The sequence below is a fragment of the Platichthys flesus genome, chromosome 5 (genome assembly GCF_949316205.1).
Source record: "Platichthys flesus chromosome 5, fPlaFle2.1, whole genome shotgun sequence".
NCBI classification, from domain to species: Eukaryota; Metazoa; Chordata; class Actinopteri; order Pleuronectiformes; family Pleuronectidae; genus Platichthys; species Platichthys flesus.
This window is the reverse complement of record NC_084949.1, coordinates 26,540,527-26,554,312: the sequence shown is the minus strand read 5'-3', so window position 1 is coordinate 26,554,312 and position 13,786 is coordinate 26,540,527. Positions and strand designations below refer to the sequence as shown.

At 47.9% G+C, this 13,786-nt stretch overlaps 1 protein-coding gene across 1 annotated transcript in view; it reads right to left on the bottom strand.

The window, feature by feature from the left end:
- cacna1ab (calcium channel, voltage-dependent, P/Q type, alpha 1A subunit, b) overlaps positions 1-2,725 on the bottom strand; it is a 101,043-nt gene extending 98,318 nt beyond the window's left edge. The window contains exon 1 of the mRNA XM_062388442.1: positions 680-2,725. Within this exon, the coding sequence (XP_062244426.1) occupies positions 680-981 (302 nt within the window). The 5' untranslated portion in view covers positions 982-2,725. The remainder of the gene's footprint in view (positions 1-679) is intronic.
- Between the last annotated feature and the right edge of the window lie 11,061 nt (positions 2,726-13,786).

The window sequence follows — 13,786 nt, the reverse complement described above, 5'->3', positions numbered from 1 at the left end:
CACCAGAAGGCCTAATACCTCTCTCACACACACTCACACACACACACAGACACACACACACACACTCACAGACACACACACGCTCAGGTCACTAGCGGGTTGGATCTGAATTCAAGACGCATCTTAATCACCAGCGTGATTGTGATTGCCGGTGTTATGACAACCACCATCATCTTCATCAACATCCATCTCTCATTCCATCAATGAGGCCGGCGGGTGGAGGCCGGGGGGTTGTGTGTGTGTATCAGTCAACAGCACACAGACGCACAAACATACTAACACAGCACACACATCATACACCGAGCATGAAGAACCACTTGGGCCTAGTTTAACATTTCAATACACAATATTGCAAAGAGGAAGAAAATACTCACACAACTTTCATCCTCCAGGTGCTTATTCACAACCAAACCACTCTACACCAGAGTACAGGCCTCTCTCTCACACACACACACACACACACACACACACACACACACAAACACAGAGAAACAAAAAAGCTTAGTTTCACAACACAAGAAAAGAAAACACACACAACTTCCATCCTGCAGCTGCCATTTCAACCCCACGCCTCTCCACACCACACTAGGCCATGCACCAGCGCGCTCGCTCACACACACACACGGACACACACTCACGGTACCTCGGGCTGGCTCCTCAGCAGCTCATGAAAGGATATGGCCATTCGGTGATCTTTTTGGCGTATTTCCTGATCAGGTTGTCTTCGCTGAAGAGGAAGAGGGAGCGGTTGACCGTGAGGCAGCTCTGCCGGACGGGTATGGGGTTGTACAGGGCCATGGTCCGGGCTCTCTGGGCCATCGACTGCTTGTACATCCGTGGCGCTCCGGGGGGCCCCCCTTGCCTGCTGCCACCGCGGCCGGGCCCCCCTTGTCCGCCGGCACCCCCGCCACCGCCGCCACCACCACCTCCTCCTCCTCCACCTCCATACCTGTTGGGCACCTCGTCTCCAAAACGCGCCATTCTGCAGACACCAAACGCCAGAGGTTAGGAAGGAGCCGGGGGGGAACCTCAGAGTGACACCTCCACATGCCACCACCCCATCAGCCTCGGCTCCGGACGCACATGCAGAATGGAGTTTGGCACGGTTCTCTCTCTCTCTCTGTCTCTGTCCTCCTCCTGACTATCTCTGTCTCCTTCCCGGATCTTCAGCGCCGAGAAGATACCTCCATTTGAGTGTGGAGAGGGATGTAGGGATGGAGGGAGGGAGGGAGGGAGGGAGGGAAGAGGAGGAGGAGAGCAGAGGGGAGGGAGAGGAAAGGAGAGGGAAAGCGCACGGTGTCTCTGGTCGTGCGTTTGGAATATGAATGGGGGGGGGGGGATGTGTTTATTTAATTTCTGTCAAATCAATGCAATGATAGAGGAGAAGAAAATAACACCTCTGGTTTTATTGTTGAATGAGAAAACGGCCCCAAAAAAATCTGCATCAGCGTTTTTCTCTCAGTGGAAAATGAAGCATCCTGTTTTTTCCTCTTTCTGTTTTCTCGCTGGGTAAAAGCCTCTCGAGGAGTGAAACCGCTTCGTGCATCTCAATCTGCGAACACATCGATCACCTGGGCTTCATGCGTAAAGGATGCATGGCTGTGCGTTTTAAACAAATATTGCAATCATCTCCACTAAGTAGCTTCAGCTGGAGACTGCGTCTTTTTCCTCCTCTGCCTCTCTACAGCCTAGTGCATCTTGACAGGATCTGCAGTTGCCTTGTTTCCCCTCCTTCCCCCAGGTCCCTGCGAGATAAAAATAGAAATAGATACGAGTGAATTCTTCAATAATTCATTTTTTCTTCCTGTGCCATATATCCGCAATGTTTGGCGCGGCGCGGCGCGGCGGGTGCCACCTCTCACGGCCACCGCGCCACTCGGGTTACACGCAAACGCCAGCCGAGGGGGGCTTCCCCAAAATCCGAGCCCGGTGACATTTGTTGATATTCGGTGATGGACGGTGCGGCATCCCCTTCCTCCTCCTCCTCCTCCTCCTCTTCCTCCCCTCCTCCTCACCAAGGCGTCGCTCACTGATTTTGGGCGTGATTGCGCGCACTTGGAGTCGAAAAAATCCACCGGTGCTCAATCTACCGATTTATAAATTCCCACCCCCCCTCGTCCCTCCGGGGAGAGAGAAAGAAAATCAGAGTGAATGAAATGAAGAGAAAAATGAATGTCCACAACAATCATCTATAATCCAAGGCTCGGAGAAGAAGAATCCCGGACGAGTAGGATCCGGAGGAGCAGTAAAAGACCACTGGGGGAGGCGGTATCATCACCATCATCAATTCTTGGTCTGAAAACACGACGGCCGCGGTGCTGGTGCGTCGGAGCCGCGGCTCGCATCGTCTTCTCCTCCGCCACCGGGTAGAAACCGTGCACCCTGCCCGCCCAGCAGCATCACCCCCGAGGCTCCCCGAACCAGAGAGAGGCGTTCAACCCCGCAGAGCCCCAGCAAGTCCAGCTCCTCTCTCTCTCTCTCTCTCTCTCTCTCTCTCTCTTGCTATCTCTCTCTCTTCTCCCCCCTCTCCCTGTTTTTTCCCTCGACCCCCCAAGGGGACGTGAGCCAACGCGCAGTCGGTCCGGAGCTGTATTCCCGTTAAAGACCAGCCGTGGGAAAACGGAGAACACCCGACGAGCGGAGCAGCTTCTCCGGTTCTCCTGCGTCCGGTGAGCCGTCCGGGTTGAGCCGCGCGCTGAGCACCTGATCGCTCTGACGGGAACCGAGCGCCGCGCGCAGATCCGTGGCCAAGCCTTGCAGCGCACGACGCACGGCGCCTCCCTGGAGCCCCCCCCCCCCCCCCCACACACACACTTCAACCCACTCCCCATAGCGCACGAAGGAGATGTATGGGCGTCAGTTGGGTCTATGGAGCTCCAGCCTCAAACCTTCAGCGAGAGAGGGAAGCTCCATCCAACCATCACAGCCTCGAGCAAACATGGGGAATGTGGTGTGAGGCTCTCATTGTGTTTGGTTTGGATTAATAGTTTATTGTCCCCTTTATTAATCATTACACAACTTGCCAATGATCATTAGAATATTATGCATTGGAGGAGTTGGAGCCGCTTGAGAAGTGGCCTGCAGCTTTCTGACAAATGCACCAACAGCACCGTACAAATCGCCCCATTCACTGTTTACTCAAACCCAACAAGGCCGAGTGTGTGTGTGTGTGTGTGTGTGTGGGGGGGGGGGGGCACAGGGGAAACACAGAGGAGATGAGGGGGGTGAATATATACTGGACAATAAACAGTTTTATATTGTTCCTGATGCGGAACACTCGATGTGACCCTCGTTTGGTTCAGTGAAACAGGTTTAAACGTTTATTGTGTCACTGGTTGACAATGATATTTGATTTATTAGACTTCCTTCAGCTTGAGGCCCCTTGAGACAAAGTTGTCCACAGCTTTCTGTCCCATTCGCCATGTTACTCACACCCGGAAGGGGCAGAGAGGAGATGAGGCCAAGAAATGTCCAAGACAAGTCCAAGAAATGGGAAAAGATCTTAAATCCGGTTCAGGTGAATTTCAAAATAAGATTCAGGAGCCACTTTTGGTCTCCAGAGGATTTCAAGGGAACCTCCCGGTAAAACGAGAGCTAGTTTCTGTCAGTGGTTGTTGGAGAAGGTGTAGAGGGAGGATTATTTTAGGTGATTACTTCCAATGTTCTTACTTTCATCCCCCATCTGACAGTCAGGACATGTTACATGAATCTAAATATAACAGTTTACAGAGATTCTTTGAGACAAGAAGAGAACCGTCCTTGTGTTTAGCTTGACTGTGTCATCCAGAGCCAAATGAGGATTAGGAAAAAAGAGTTTTATTGATGATTATATTTGAGTTTTTTCTCCCAAAAAAATTTATTTTACCAATGAATAAGTTGGACCAACATTTCGTCTGCACAGCCAGGACGGAGCGGGGAGTCTTTTGAGGACACTGTTATTTTGGGGACAATTTGAAAGAGTTTTTTTTTCTGTCTTCACTCGTCCCCTCTCCTCCGAGCCGTCTGTCAGTCTGGCTCTGGCATCTGAGTCGTCTTTGATGCCCTTCAGCAAGCTGTGCTCCTGGGCTGAGCCGACCAAGCTGTCACCTCTCCAGCTCAGGGAAATGAAGGTGCATGGAGATGGGAGCGGGCGGCGAGGGAAGTGAAGAGCCCACAGGAACACACTGACCAGAGAATCCCTTTAAAACTGCTTCTTTTAGACATTTTCTATATAAAAGAAAGAGGAGGAAGTCAAAAGATTTGTTTTAAATCACACGTTTTGGCCTCTTAACATATTGTCGCTGTCCTTGGTGCTGAAACCACCACTGGTATTTGTCTAAGGCCTTTTTGTCTCTGTCCAAAGTTCTGAAACGAGCGAGTGAGTCTCCGTCGCCACCTGCGTGTCTCTGGAAGAGATTCTCTCCATCGTGCTTCAGGGTGGGCTCCTGTACCTCCGGCCATCTGCTCAGCGCTGAGACCCGTTTGCTGGTTCTGCCGTTTGTCTCCTCTGTCGGCCACGCTAGCAGTTCTGATCGGTGGAATACTCAAACTGAGCCATATGGTGGATTCTGGGATGGAACTGAAGTCCACAAAGTCCCAGGAAAAACTTTGTGATGGGGACTAACCTGGTTGCGAAGGGAACAGTCAAAATCATGTCCTTTTTAAAAGTGTTTTGAAAAGTGCTACACAAATAAAGTTAATATCTAAATTGCTGAATCCATTTTTTAGCCTTTTCTTTCTTCTTGATTTTGCTCTCGAAAGAATCCCAACACATTTCCTGCAGATGCACACTGAGTAGTTCATTCCCCCCCCCCCCCCCCCCCCCCCGCTGCAGCTGTCTCAGGGCCGTGCTATTATTTACAAGACGCCTTCTCAACGTCATAACGTGTCTGCATCACCGGACCTGCCCGTCATCCGATTCCCGTAGACTGGTGGCCACTAACAGGCCCGTTCCCGCTGACAGCACGGGAGAGAGAGAGAGAGAGAGAGAGAGAGAGAGAGAGAGAGAGAGAGAGAGAGAGAGAGAGAGAGAGAGAGGAGAGTGAAAGCGAGTGTCGGGAAGAGCTGGGTGGTGGAGAGATGGTGGTGGCGGAGGACAAGCCTGCCTGTGATGTGTGCGATCACGGGAAACCACGCGATGGTTGGATGCCAGAAATGACGAGCCCCCCCCCCCCCCCCCCCGATCACTTATTGTTAATGAGGAGAAGAGGGTGAAGGCCGCAGACATTTTGCTCATTTCTCGCATTCGTTTCACTTTTTAAATATTATAATGCTGCTGCTGCTACATGCCCATACATCTCTCCCTGTGTGTGCCTGTGTGTGTGTGTGTGTGTGTGTGTGTGTGTGTGTGTGTGTGTGTGCACTGCTGAGAGAGTCGTGCTGAGGCCCTGATGCGCAGCATTGTCATTCAGGGAGCATTCACACAGGCAACCCCCGCAGGAAGCCCTGGCACCTCCCACTTGAAGTGACGCCCCCCCCCCCCCCACACTCCCCTCTCTTCCTCCCTCCCTCTCCTCTCTCTGATCTCACTCAGCAGGCCGGAGCTACAGAGCTGCTGAGAGGTGGAGAGACAGAGAGACAACACAGCAGGGTTCAGGCCAATTCACGTTCAAACACAGGAGCAGACAGAGCTGCTTTCAGACCTGCAGAGAACTCCGGATAATCTCCAGATATTATCCAGAGGGTTTGTATGTGAGAGTCTGTTTCTCCCAGCAGCCCCCTGGTCAAATGGCAAAAGCAACACATTACACAGAGGATTCACCACAAGCGAGGTGATCTATCTCAGGATGAAGAAGAGGCTCCATGAACCTAGACGCCAACGATTTTTGTACCAGAATTTTTCACGTCCTGACATTTTCCTGTTGTTGTGAACGAGTCTGTCCCGGAGAATCTCCTGCTGCGTTGTTCTTAAATGGAAGATGAACTCTGGATAATGTCCGAGTGTGAGGACACAGCAGGAGATTATCCAGAGGATTCACCGTGAGCGAGTTGATGATGTTTCTAACACGGGGAAAAACTGAAAAAAAATCAAAAGAGTATAAATTAAAGAGGAATCAGACACGTCAAGTTGAAATTGTGCTTCACAGATCAGGCATTTTTCAACATTTCCGTGGATTTCTAAAAAGAATAAATCATGGCTCTTGATGATGTTTAGAGGACTGGTATTTATGAGTGTGAGCTGAGTGGGTTCGTAATGGGATGTTGGGATTGGCCGAGATGTGAACTCTGTGACTTCTGCTCTGGTTCCTAAATGCTGCTGCAGCCAGGAAGCTCTGCATCATCACGGAGGAGCATAAGGTCGAGGTTCACAAAAAAATGATTTTCATAAATAAAGTCCAGTTAGAGGAGAGACAGACAGAAGTGTAAGGAGGAAACCATTGATATCTCTGTCCACACTTAGATCAAGTGACCACTCACATACACCGAGCATGTGCGTGTTAACAAGAAGACATGTGTGTTTATGTTGTCCAGACGTATCAGTTTCAGAGAAGGTGTAGTGTGGACGTCAGATGTAAACAAGACTTAGAGAAGATGTTGTTACACGTGAACTAAACCACATTTCAACTGCAGAAGTAATTCAACACCAGAGCAAAGATTTTGACACAATCACAGACTCTAGTATTCTGAAAGTAGTGCTTTTAAAGAAATTGCACTTTTAGCTTAACGCAACTGAACATCTCTTTCAAGGTGTTTTATTGTGTTGAGGATTAATAAGGTTGTGTTGTATTGAGTCCAGTTCCTGACACAGTGATGATCAGCAGTTACACAATTACAAAGCTGCGTTTTACTGGACTTCACGTGTCTGAGAGAACCTCTGGTCACATGATCGATGCTTCATTTATCTGAAATTAATGTGAGAACGTCTGTGTGTGTGTGTGTGCGTGTTTGTCTGTGAGTGTGCGTGTGTGTGTGTGTGTGTGTGGTTTATGCAAACAGGCAGAAAGATATAGCGAGCTGATGTAGCGTCCAAGCTAATTAGACGATTGCTCTTTTTTTGGCTCGTTCTAACGCCAACTCAACCTGTATTAATTGATTGGCTGGTTAATGGAAGTGGAGAGGAGGAACGCAGGAAGGCGGAAGAAGAGGAGGAGGAGGAGGAGGAGGAGGAGGAGGAAGAAGAAGAGGAGGAGGAGGAGGAGGAGGAGGAGGAGGAGTGTGCTGGGCTCAGCTAATGGGCCCCACTCTGGTGTGTGGAGTAAGCATTCTGTTCAAAGAATCAGCAGAATCAAAGAGAGAGAGAGAGAGAGAGAGAGAGAGAGAGAGAAATAAAGAAATAAAGAAATAATATAAGAAACAATAAGGAATTAAATTATTTTATTTCCAAATGTCTCCATGTTTGTCCGTCCAGACTAGAACGTAGCTGTGACGTTTCCAAACTCAGACATGATCATTTATAATCTATTAATAGTTTATAATCTGTTAATCAAATTTGAAATAAGGTAAAATAATTCTCACTCGTATACTCAGGAGTTTACAACCAGAAGAGAGAGAGAGCTGGTAGAAAACCATTCATTAGTCCTCAGCGATAGAAGGAATCACATGTAAATATATGAAACGGCTCGCGGGTCAAATCCCAGATCCACAACCCAGAATGCTCAGCTCCATGCAGCTCAACACGTGGCGACCCGCCAGCGTCTGAGGGCCGGCGAGCGGAAAGGCAAGTCAAGCACACCAAGCCCATATGTCCCAGGATGTCTGATACCCACCCAGGGGCTGCAATCCCCTTCCAGTTGAATGAATGTTAAATTTACAGGAGAATTAAACCAAAGAAGAAAATATGTGTTTGTGTATTTACTCCTTTCAGTGTTGGGAGGAGCTTATTCTAAAAGAGGTGACTGGGAGAAAATTGAGAATCAGCCATGTTATACAAATAAGGACAAGCATCCGTCAGTCAGAAGAGAGAGAGAACAGGAAGATGTGTGTCTGTATTTTTGAATTATGACAAAAAGTCAAAATGAAAGTGTTAAAAATGGTAAAATAAAAATCCATGTGATTAAAGTGTTTTTTCTTTGTGTCATTTTCACAAACCTGCTCTTCAAACTCCACAGTTACTGAAGAACAAGAGGAAAACATGGTGAGTGTAAAGAGGCTGCAGTGAGGGAGCTGCTGCTGCTCGGTGGGAGCGAGTGAATTACGACTCCCAGAGCGCTGACACTGATTAAAGAGCAAAGTCAGGACGATGCTCGGATCCACTGTTTGGTTGTTTTTCCTCCGTAAAGGCAACTTTCTCTTTTCAGAATCAGCTCTGCCAGGGAGGAATGACAGAGCAGAGAAGACAGGAGGAGAAAGAGAAGAGAGAGAAAGAAAAAGGGGTTGAATGGATGTCAGTCATCGTATATGTTCTGTCGGAGAGGAGCTGATGCAGCGGAGGAGGAGAGAGGAGGACGGAGCGAGAGGGAAATGGAGCTGGATGAAGTTATGTTGGTTAAGTGGGTCAAGCTCAGTGTCCAGCCTGAGAGACGGAGAGGTGGTTTGAACGAGACGACAGAATTAGAGTCATCTGAGGTCACCATGACCTTGACCTTTGACCGACTAAATCTAATCAGTTCATCTTTGAGTCTAAATGAATGTTTCTACTAAATTTAAAGAAATTCCCTGAAGGTGTTCCTGAAGCGTCGTGTTCATAAGACCAAGAACCTGTTTTGTGAGGTCACAGCAACCTTGACCTTTGACCCTCAAACACCAAAATCACACCAGTAGAACTATCAGTACCAAACTGTAGACAGGCCCTAAAGACGTTAGTGAGTATCGTGTTCACAAGGACAGACAGAAAACATGATGCCTCCGGCCCCTGTTACTGGTGCAGACATACAAATCCATTCAATTCCAACATGATGGTTTCAGTTGCTCGGACACCAGCAGTCACAGTAATAATGTTATTCACACGAGTAATGAGCCGGTTCCACGCAGCTCTGACACAGTGTCACTGAGCGGCCCGGCGTCTGAACACGCTTCACCAGTTAAACTATTAAGTAATCAGAATCACGGCCACAGACGCAGCGTTTCACCGGTGAGAGAAAACCAGGACAATGACGATCCCAGTAGGATCTCATGGGATTTTTCTTTTGTTGACATAGCAGCGAACCAGCTGCACCACACGAGTCCCAGTTTCCCCAGAACAGAAATGTGGTCGGTGCAGATTCAGGAAGCTGGTGTCAGAACAGAGTCTGTGGAGCTCCGGCCTGTTTCTGCTTCTTCAAACCAGTGACGCAACAGCCACAGGAAGTGATGGTAAATCGCCAGTTAACAACCCTACGTGATTTCACCCACTGGTTTATGCTCTGAGGCCTCCAGTTTGACCATGTTGTCCAGCGACATCTTGGTGTTCGGAAACCAGTAGTGACCATAGGTTAGCCTCATTTAATTCCAGGCTACTCTGTTTTCGTCTTAAAATGACCTCTTCAGGCCAATGCCAGTCGTTCTCTTCTGGAAGGAGGTCATGTGACAGGAGCCACCCTGTAGTAATCTGGCTGTAGCCTTAAAGAAGTTTGCTTATACAGTATTTTCTTGATTTGCTTTCTCTGCCTGTGTACTTAGATTCATTCCCCTGAGTCTGAAGGTCAATCATCACCTGTGTTTGTCTCTTTCTTTAACAGTGTCTCATTTATTTGTGGATTTAACTGACAAACCTCTTTTCCACGTGTCAGTGGGTTCGAGACCAGAAGAGCACAGAAACTGTATCCTGCTATAAATACAGCGAGGCGCCTGAAGAACGAGGTCTGAGGTTCAATTCCCAGTCCGCCTCTGTTCAAAGACGTGGAGGCCAGGTGGACCAGAGACCGATGTTGGAGCTTGTCTATTTATAGAAGCTCGTGTTGGACCAGGTCCCTCGTCTCTCCAGGTGGTTTCCCTGCCGTCTGCCAACTGCATCGGGGGTGCAGGTAACAGCAGGAAGAGAAAAACAGGTGAAAAATAAACGACTGGTTGCAGCAGGCATCGTCGGTAAAGCCTGGAGGAGACTAAAAATAAAAATAAACTCTTCTACCTGCCAAAGAGAACACGTGCACAGTTTAATACTTTCCCTGACGTCCTCTGACGATGGAGTGAGAAGGAAGACAAGAGGAGAGAACGACTGAAAGTAAAGATGGAGACAAAGAGGAGATGAGTGAAAAAAGGACGAGAAAGGGGAGGACACGAGGAAGAAGAAGTGAAGAGAGAAGGAGGGGAGCTTGAGGAGGACGAGTTACAGGGAGCTAAAAGGACGAGATGAAAAGGGTGTGAGGGGAAGGTGGAGAAAAGAGGGGGATGAGGCGGAGAGATGTAGAGGAGAATGAGGTCAGATAGGAAGTGAGAGAAGAGAGATAGCGAAATGAGCAAAAGGAGACGAGCAGAGGAGCGAGCGATTGAAAGGGAGAGATAAGGAGGTGGAGGAAGGTGAAAAGGAGGAGAACAGGGACAGAGAGGGAGATAGAGAGAGGACAAGTGAGGGAGGGAGGGAGGGAGGGAGGGTGGGAAAGGAACAGCCTGTTTTATCTCATCCTTCACTTACTCCCAACACACTCGTCCTCAGTGTGATGTGCAGAGAGAGAGAGAGAGAGAGAGAGAGAGAGAGAGAGAGAGAGAGAGTGTGTGTTTACCTGTTGTTTACCTATCGAAGGTGTGTGTGATTTTGTTATTATGCACACGTGCAAGTGTGGGTGTGTGAGTTTTAGCCTATTAATGTTGTGTGTATTTTGTGTCTCTCTGTGTTAAGTGTGTATTGTGGTATGTGTGAAGTATTATAAACTTTAGGTATGTGTTTGTGTGAGAGCGTGTGTGTGTGTGTGTGCGTGTGTGTGTGTGTGTGTGAGCAGTAAGTAGATCAGGACACTGAGGCAGCGATAAAGTGACTGAATCAATCATCTCTCTTCATCTCTTCCCTCTTCTGCCTCTTCCTCTCTTTCAAGCTCCCTTTCTTTTCCTCAGGACGGATCTAAATGTCCATCTGAGGACAGGAATGAGTCCATGGAGCAACATGAGTTATGTCTCATCTGTTGTTTTACAGAGAGGCAAATATATTTAATGCATCAACTGAGAATCATCCACAACAAAGTGGAGGCAATCTCTGGGAAGACCTGCAGGGGGCGACTCCACGGGTAGTTCAGTGAGAAAGTAAATTATGATAATTTACAGTCGTATACACCGTGAAGCACTGTTTGCATTGGTGGTGATTGACAGCTTGTACCGTCTAATGGCTGTAGGTCAAATATAGGTATAAGTGTAAACTTGGTATTTGTCTCCTGAGCGAACGGGCAAATCTCCGACGTCTGAAGTGGGAGCGAGATGCTCTCTTGTGCTGCGGCTATAATTCAGTTCAGATAAGCAGACCGATGGATTTTTACATAAAAATCTTGCTGAGCGCAGCTTGAATGAGTTTAAAAGCCATTGGAAGTTTAAACTCATTTACTAAGTCAATCTATCATTCAAGTGTAAAGCGTATGTGTGCCATTAACGTCCCCGGTGTAAAGGTTTCATTGAGAAAAAAGCTGAGGCATCAAGGGTAAGGCGTTGCCCTCACTAAACGGCTGGCTGCCGGCCAATCACAGAGAGGGGGGTGACCCTGAGTGACAGCTGGAGGGAGAGAGGGAGAGAGGGAGAGAGAGAGAGAGAGAGAGAGAGAGAGAGAGGAAACAGCTCTTAAGAATGAAAGTACACCACAGACGATGCAGTCGAACCACTCGCTCGTCCCGAAGCAGTTCACTCACTCTCTCTTCCCGTCAGAGTTTTCAGAAAATTATGAATCATCATCATTTTGCAGCGTCACTGAAATTCAAGTATCCGTAATTCTAATTCCCACATTTTCTCAAAGTGCTCCCTACTGGAGTCATGACCACAGCAAACCTGAAAGATCTGTGATTCAACTTTCCCCTGAACTAGGAACTGTTCCCCCACAGGGACCAGGATCTAAAGGTTCTGGGTCTAAAGAACTACGGGTCAGTCAGGAAGGACATGAGGTTTAAATTCTGCTGTGGAAGTTGTGTATTTGTTAAACCTCTTCTTCATCCTGAGATCTTTGTGTTCTTCCAGTTTCACGTCCCTAACGTGTTAGAAACCTCATCAACACGTCCAGTCGCTCACTGGGAAGTTTCCACACATTGTCCAGTCGCTCACTGGGAAGTTTCCACACGTCCAGTCGCTCACTGGGAAGTTTCCACACATTGTCCTGCTGGTTCCTCACATGGACTCACTCTGACACTTCACCAGGAGGTGGCAGGAGAAACCGATTCAGAGTTTTTATTCACTTAGAGCTTCTCCGGTCTTATCGACCCTTTACTTCACAGTCAAGTTGCATGTTCCTGTTCACACACACTTTCCTCCAACCCAGTTCCTTATCCATCACACACTGCCGGCCCAGCCATCCGGGGCAGTTTAAGCTTCAGTATTTTGCCCGTGGACACTTCAGAATGCTGCCTTGAGGTGCCAGGGATCAAACATCAGACGTCCTGGTTTGTGGACGACCCGCTCTACAACCTGAGCCACAGCAGCGTATGTGAGCTTAACATTTTTTATCCCGAATCGTTAAGGTTTCTTGCTCGTTCTCTCAAGGAAAGTCGAAGGGAATTAAATGTGTTCTTCTACCAGGACGAGGATCTTTAAACTAAAACCTTGATGTTTTAGATTCAGACTTGAACCCATTGAATTGCTGCGACTTTGCAAAAGCTTCCAAAATCTCCAGCAGTGCCATTAGCATCGGGACGCAGCCCAACCCCGAACACAGCAGCGTCCAACAAGGCCTCCTCCGGGCGGGCGGAGAAACAGCTGTGTCATTACAGGAAGATAGCTGTGACTAAGACTATTAGCTAATTGACAGGCGCACTGTGTTGGCCACTGGAGCGGCTGACGCAACAAAACAAACACACCCGACCTCTGCAGTAATCATCTCAGACTCCGGCAGGCAACCAAATACGTATTCCTTCAAAACAGATTAATATAAAATACTGATTCCTGCAGAGAAAACAAACGGAGAACAACTTTCTAACACTGACGGGCTGCACTTTAATTTGCAGAGTAGCTGCTCCCCCCCCCCGACACAGAGAAACAAAAAACTGCTGAAAATGCAAAGCTGCCCTCACAAGCCAAATTGTGAATGGGGTCTTAATGGAAATGGTGCAGATGAAGCAGACAAATAAACCCTCCTCCCAAAGACTCCCGCTGGGCTACGACCCAACGCCCTCCCTCCCACCCCCCCACCCAGCTCCATGTTAGATTCACAGCCCTTCCACTGTAATAGTATTTAAAGAGGAAACAGGAATTTGTTTCCTCCGCACTGAACCCGTTCCCCACATTTCATCAGACAAGAATAAATGTAGGAGCTGGGACGCCGTCTGGAAACAAAAGAAACCAGCGGCTGAGCTCTGATGTTTGGTGACTGTGGTCATTTGTGTTTACGTTTAAATAAAACACAGCTTCTCACTAAATCCACGAAAAGAGAGCGAATGTCTCTGACTTTCAGAAGCAGCACCTCTGATTCTGAGGATAACAATAAAGGCTTTCAATTGTATTCTTCTCTTCATTGGTCTCCAACAAATGTTTGAGTTGATTTTAACATTTTATTGTTGACTTAAGGTTTGTTCTAGACCTGCAGTGCATTTCAGATCGTTTGACTCCACATGTCCAAACCTAACTTCCTGAACGAAGCAACCCAATTCATTTTCTTCATGATGTTTAAATCCTGCTGTGGATATCGTGTGTTTTCATTCACAGCACATCACCACTTTTTAAATTGTTCAGCACCTTGTTTTAAAAGGTTCTCTAAGTTTATTATTAATATTATTATTATTGCGTTTGACTCAAATGATAAGACTTCATTTGCAGTATTACAGAAAGC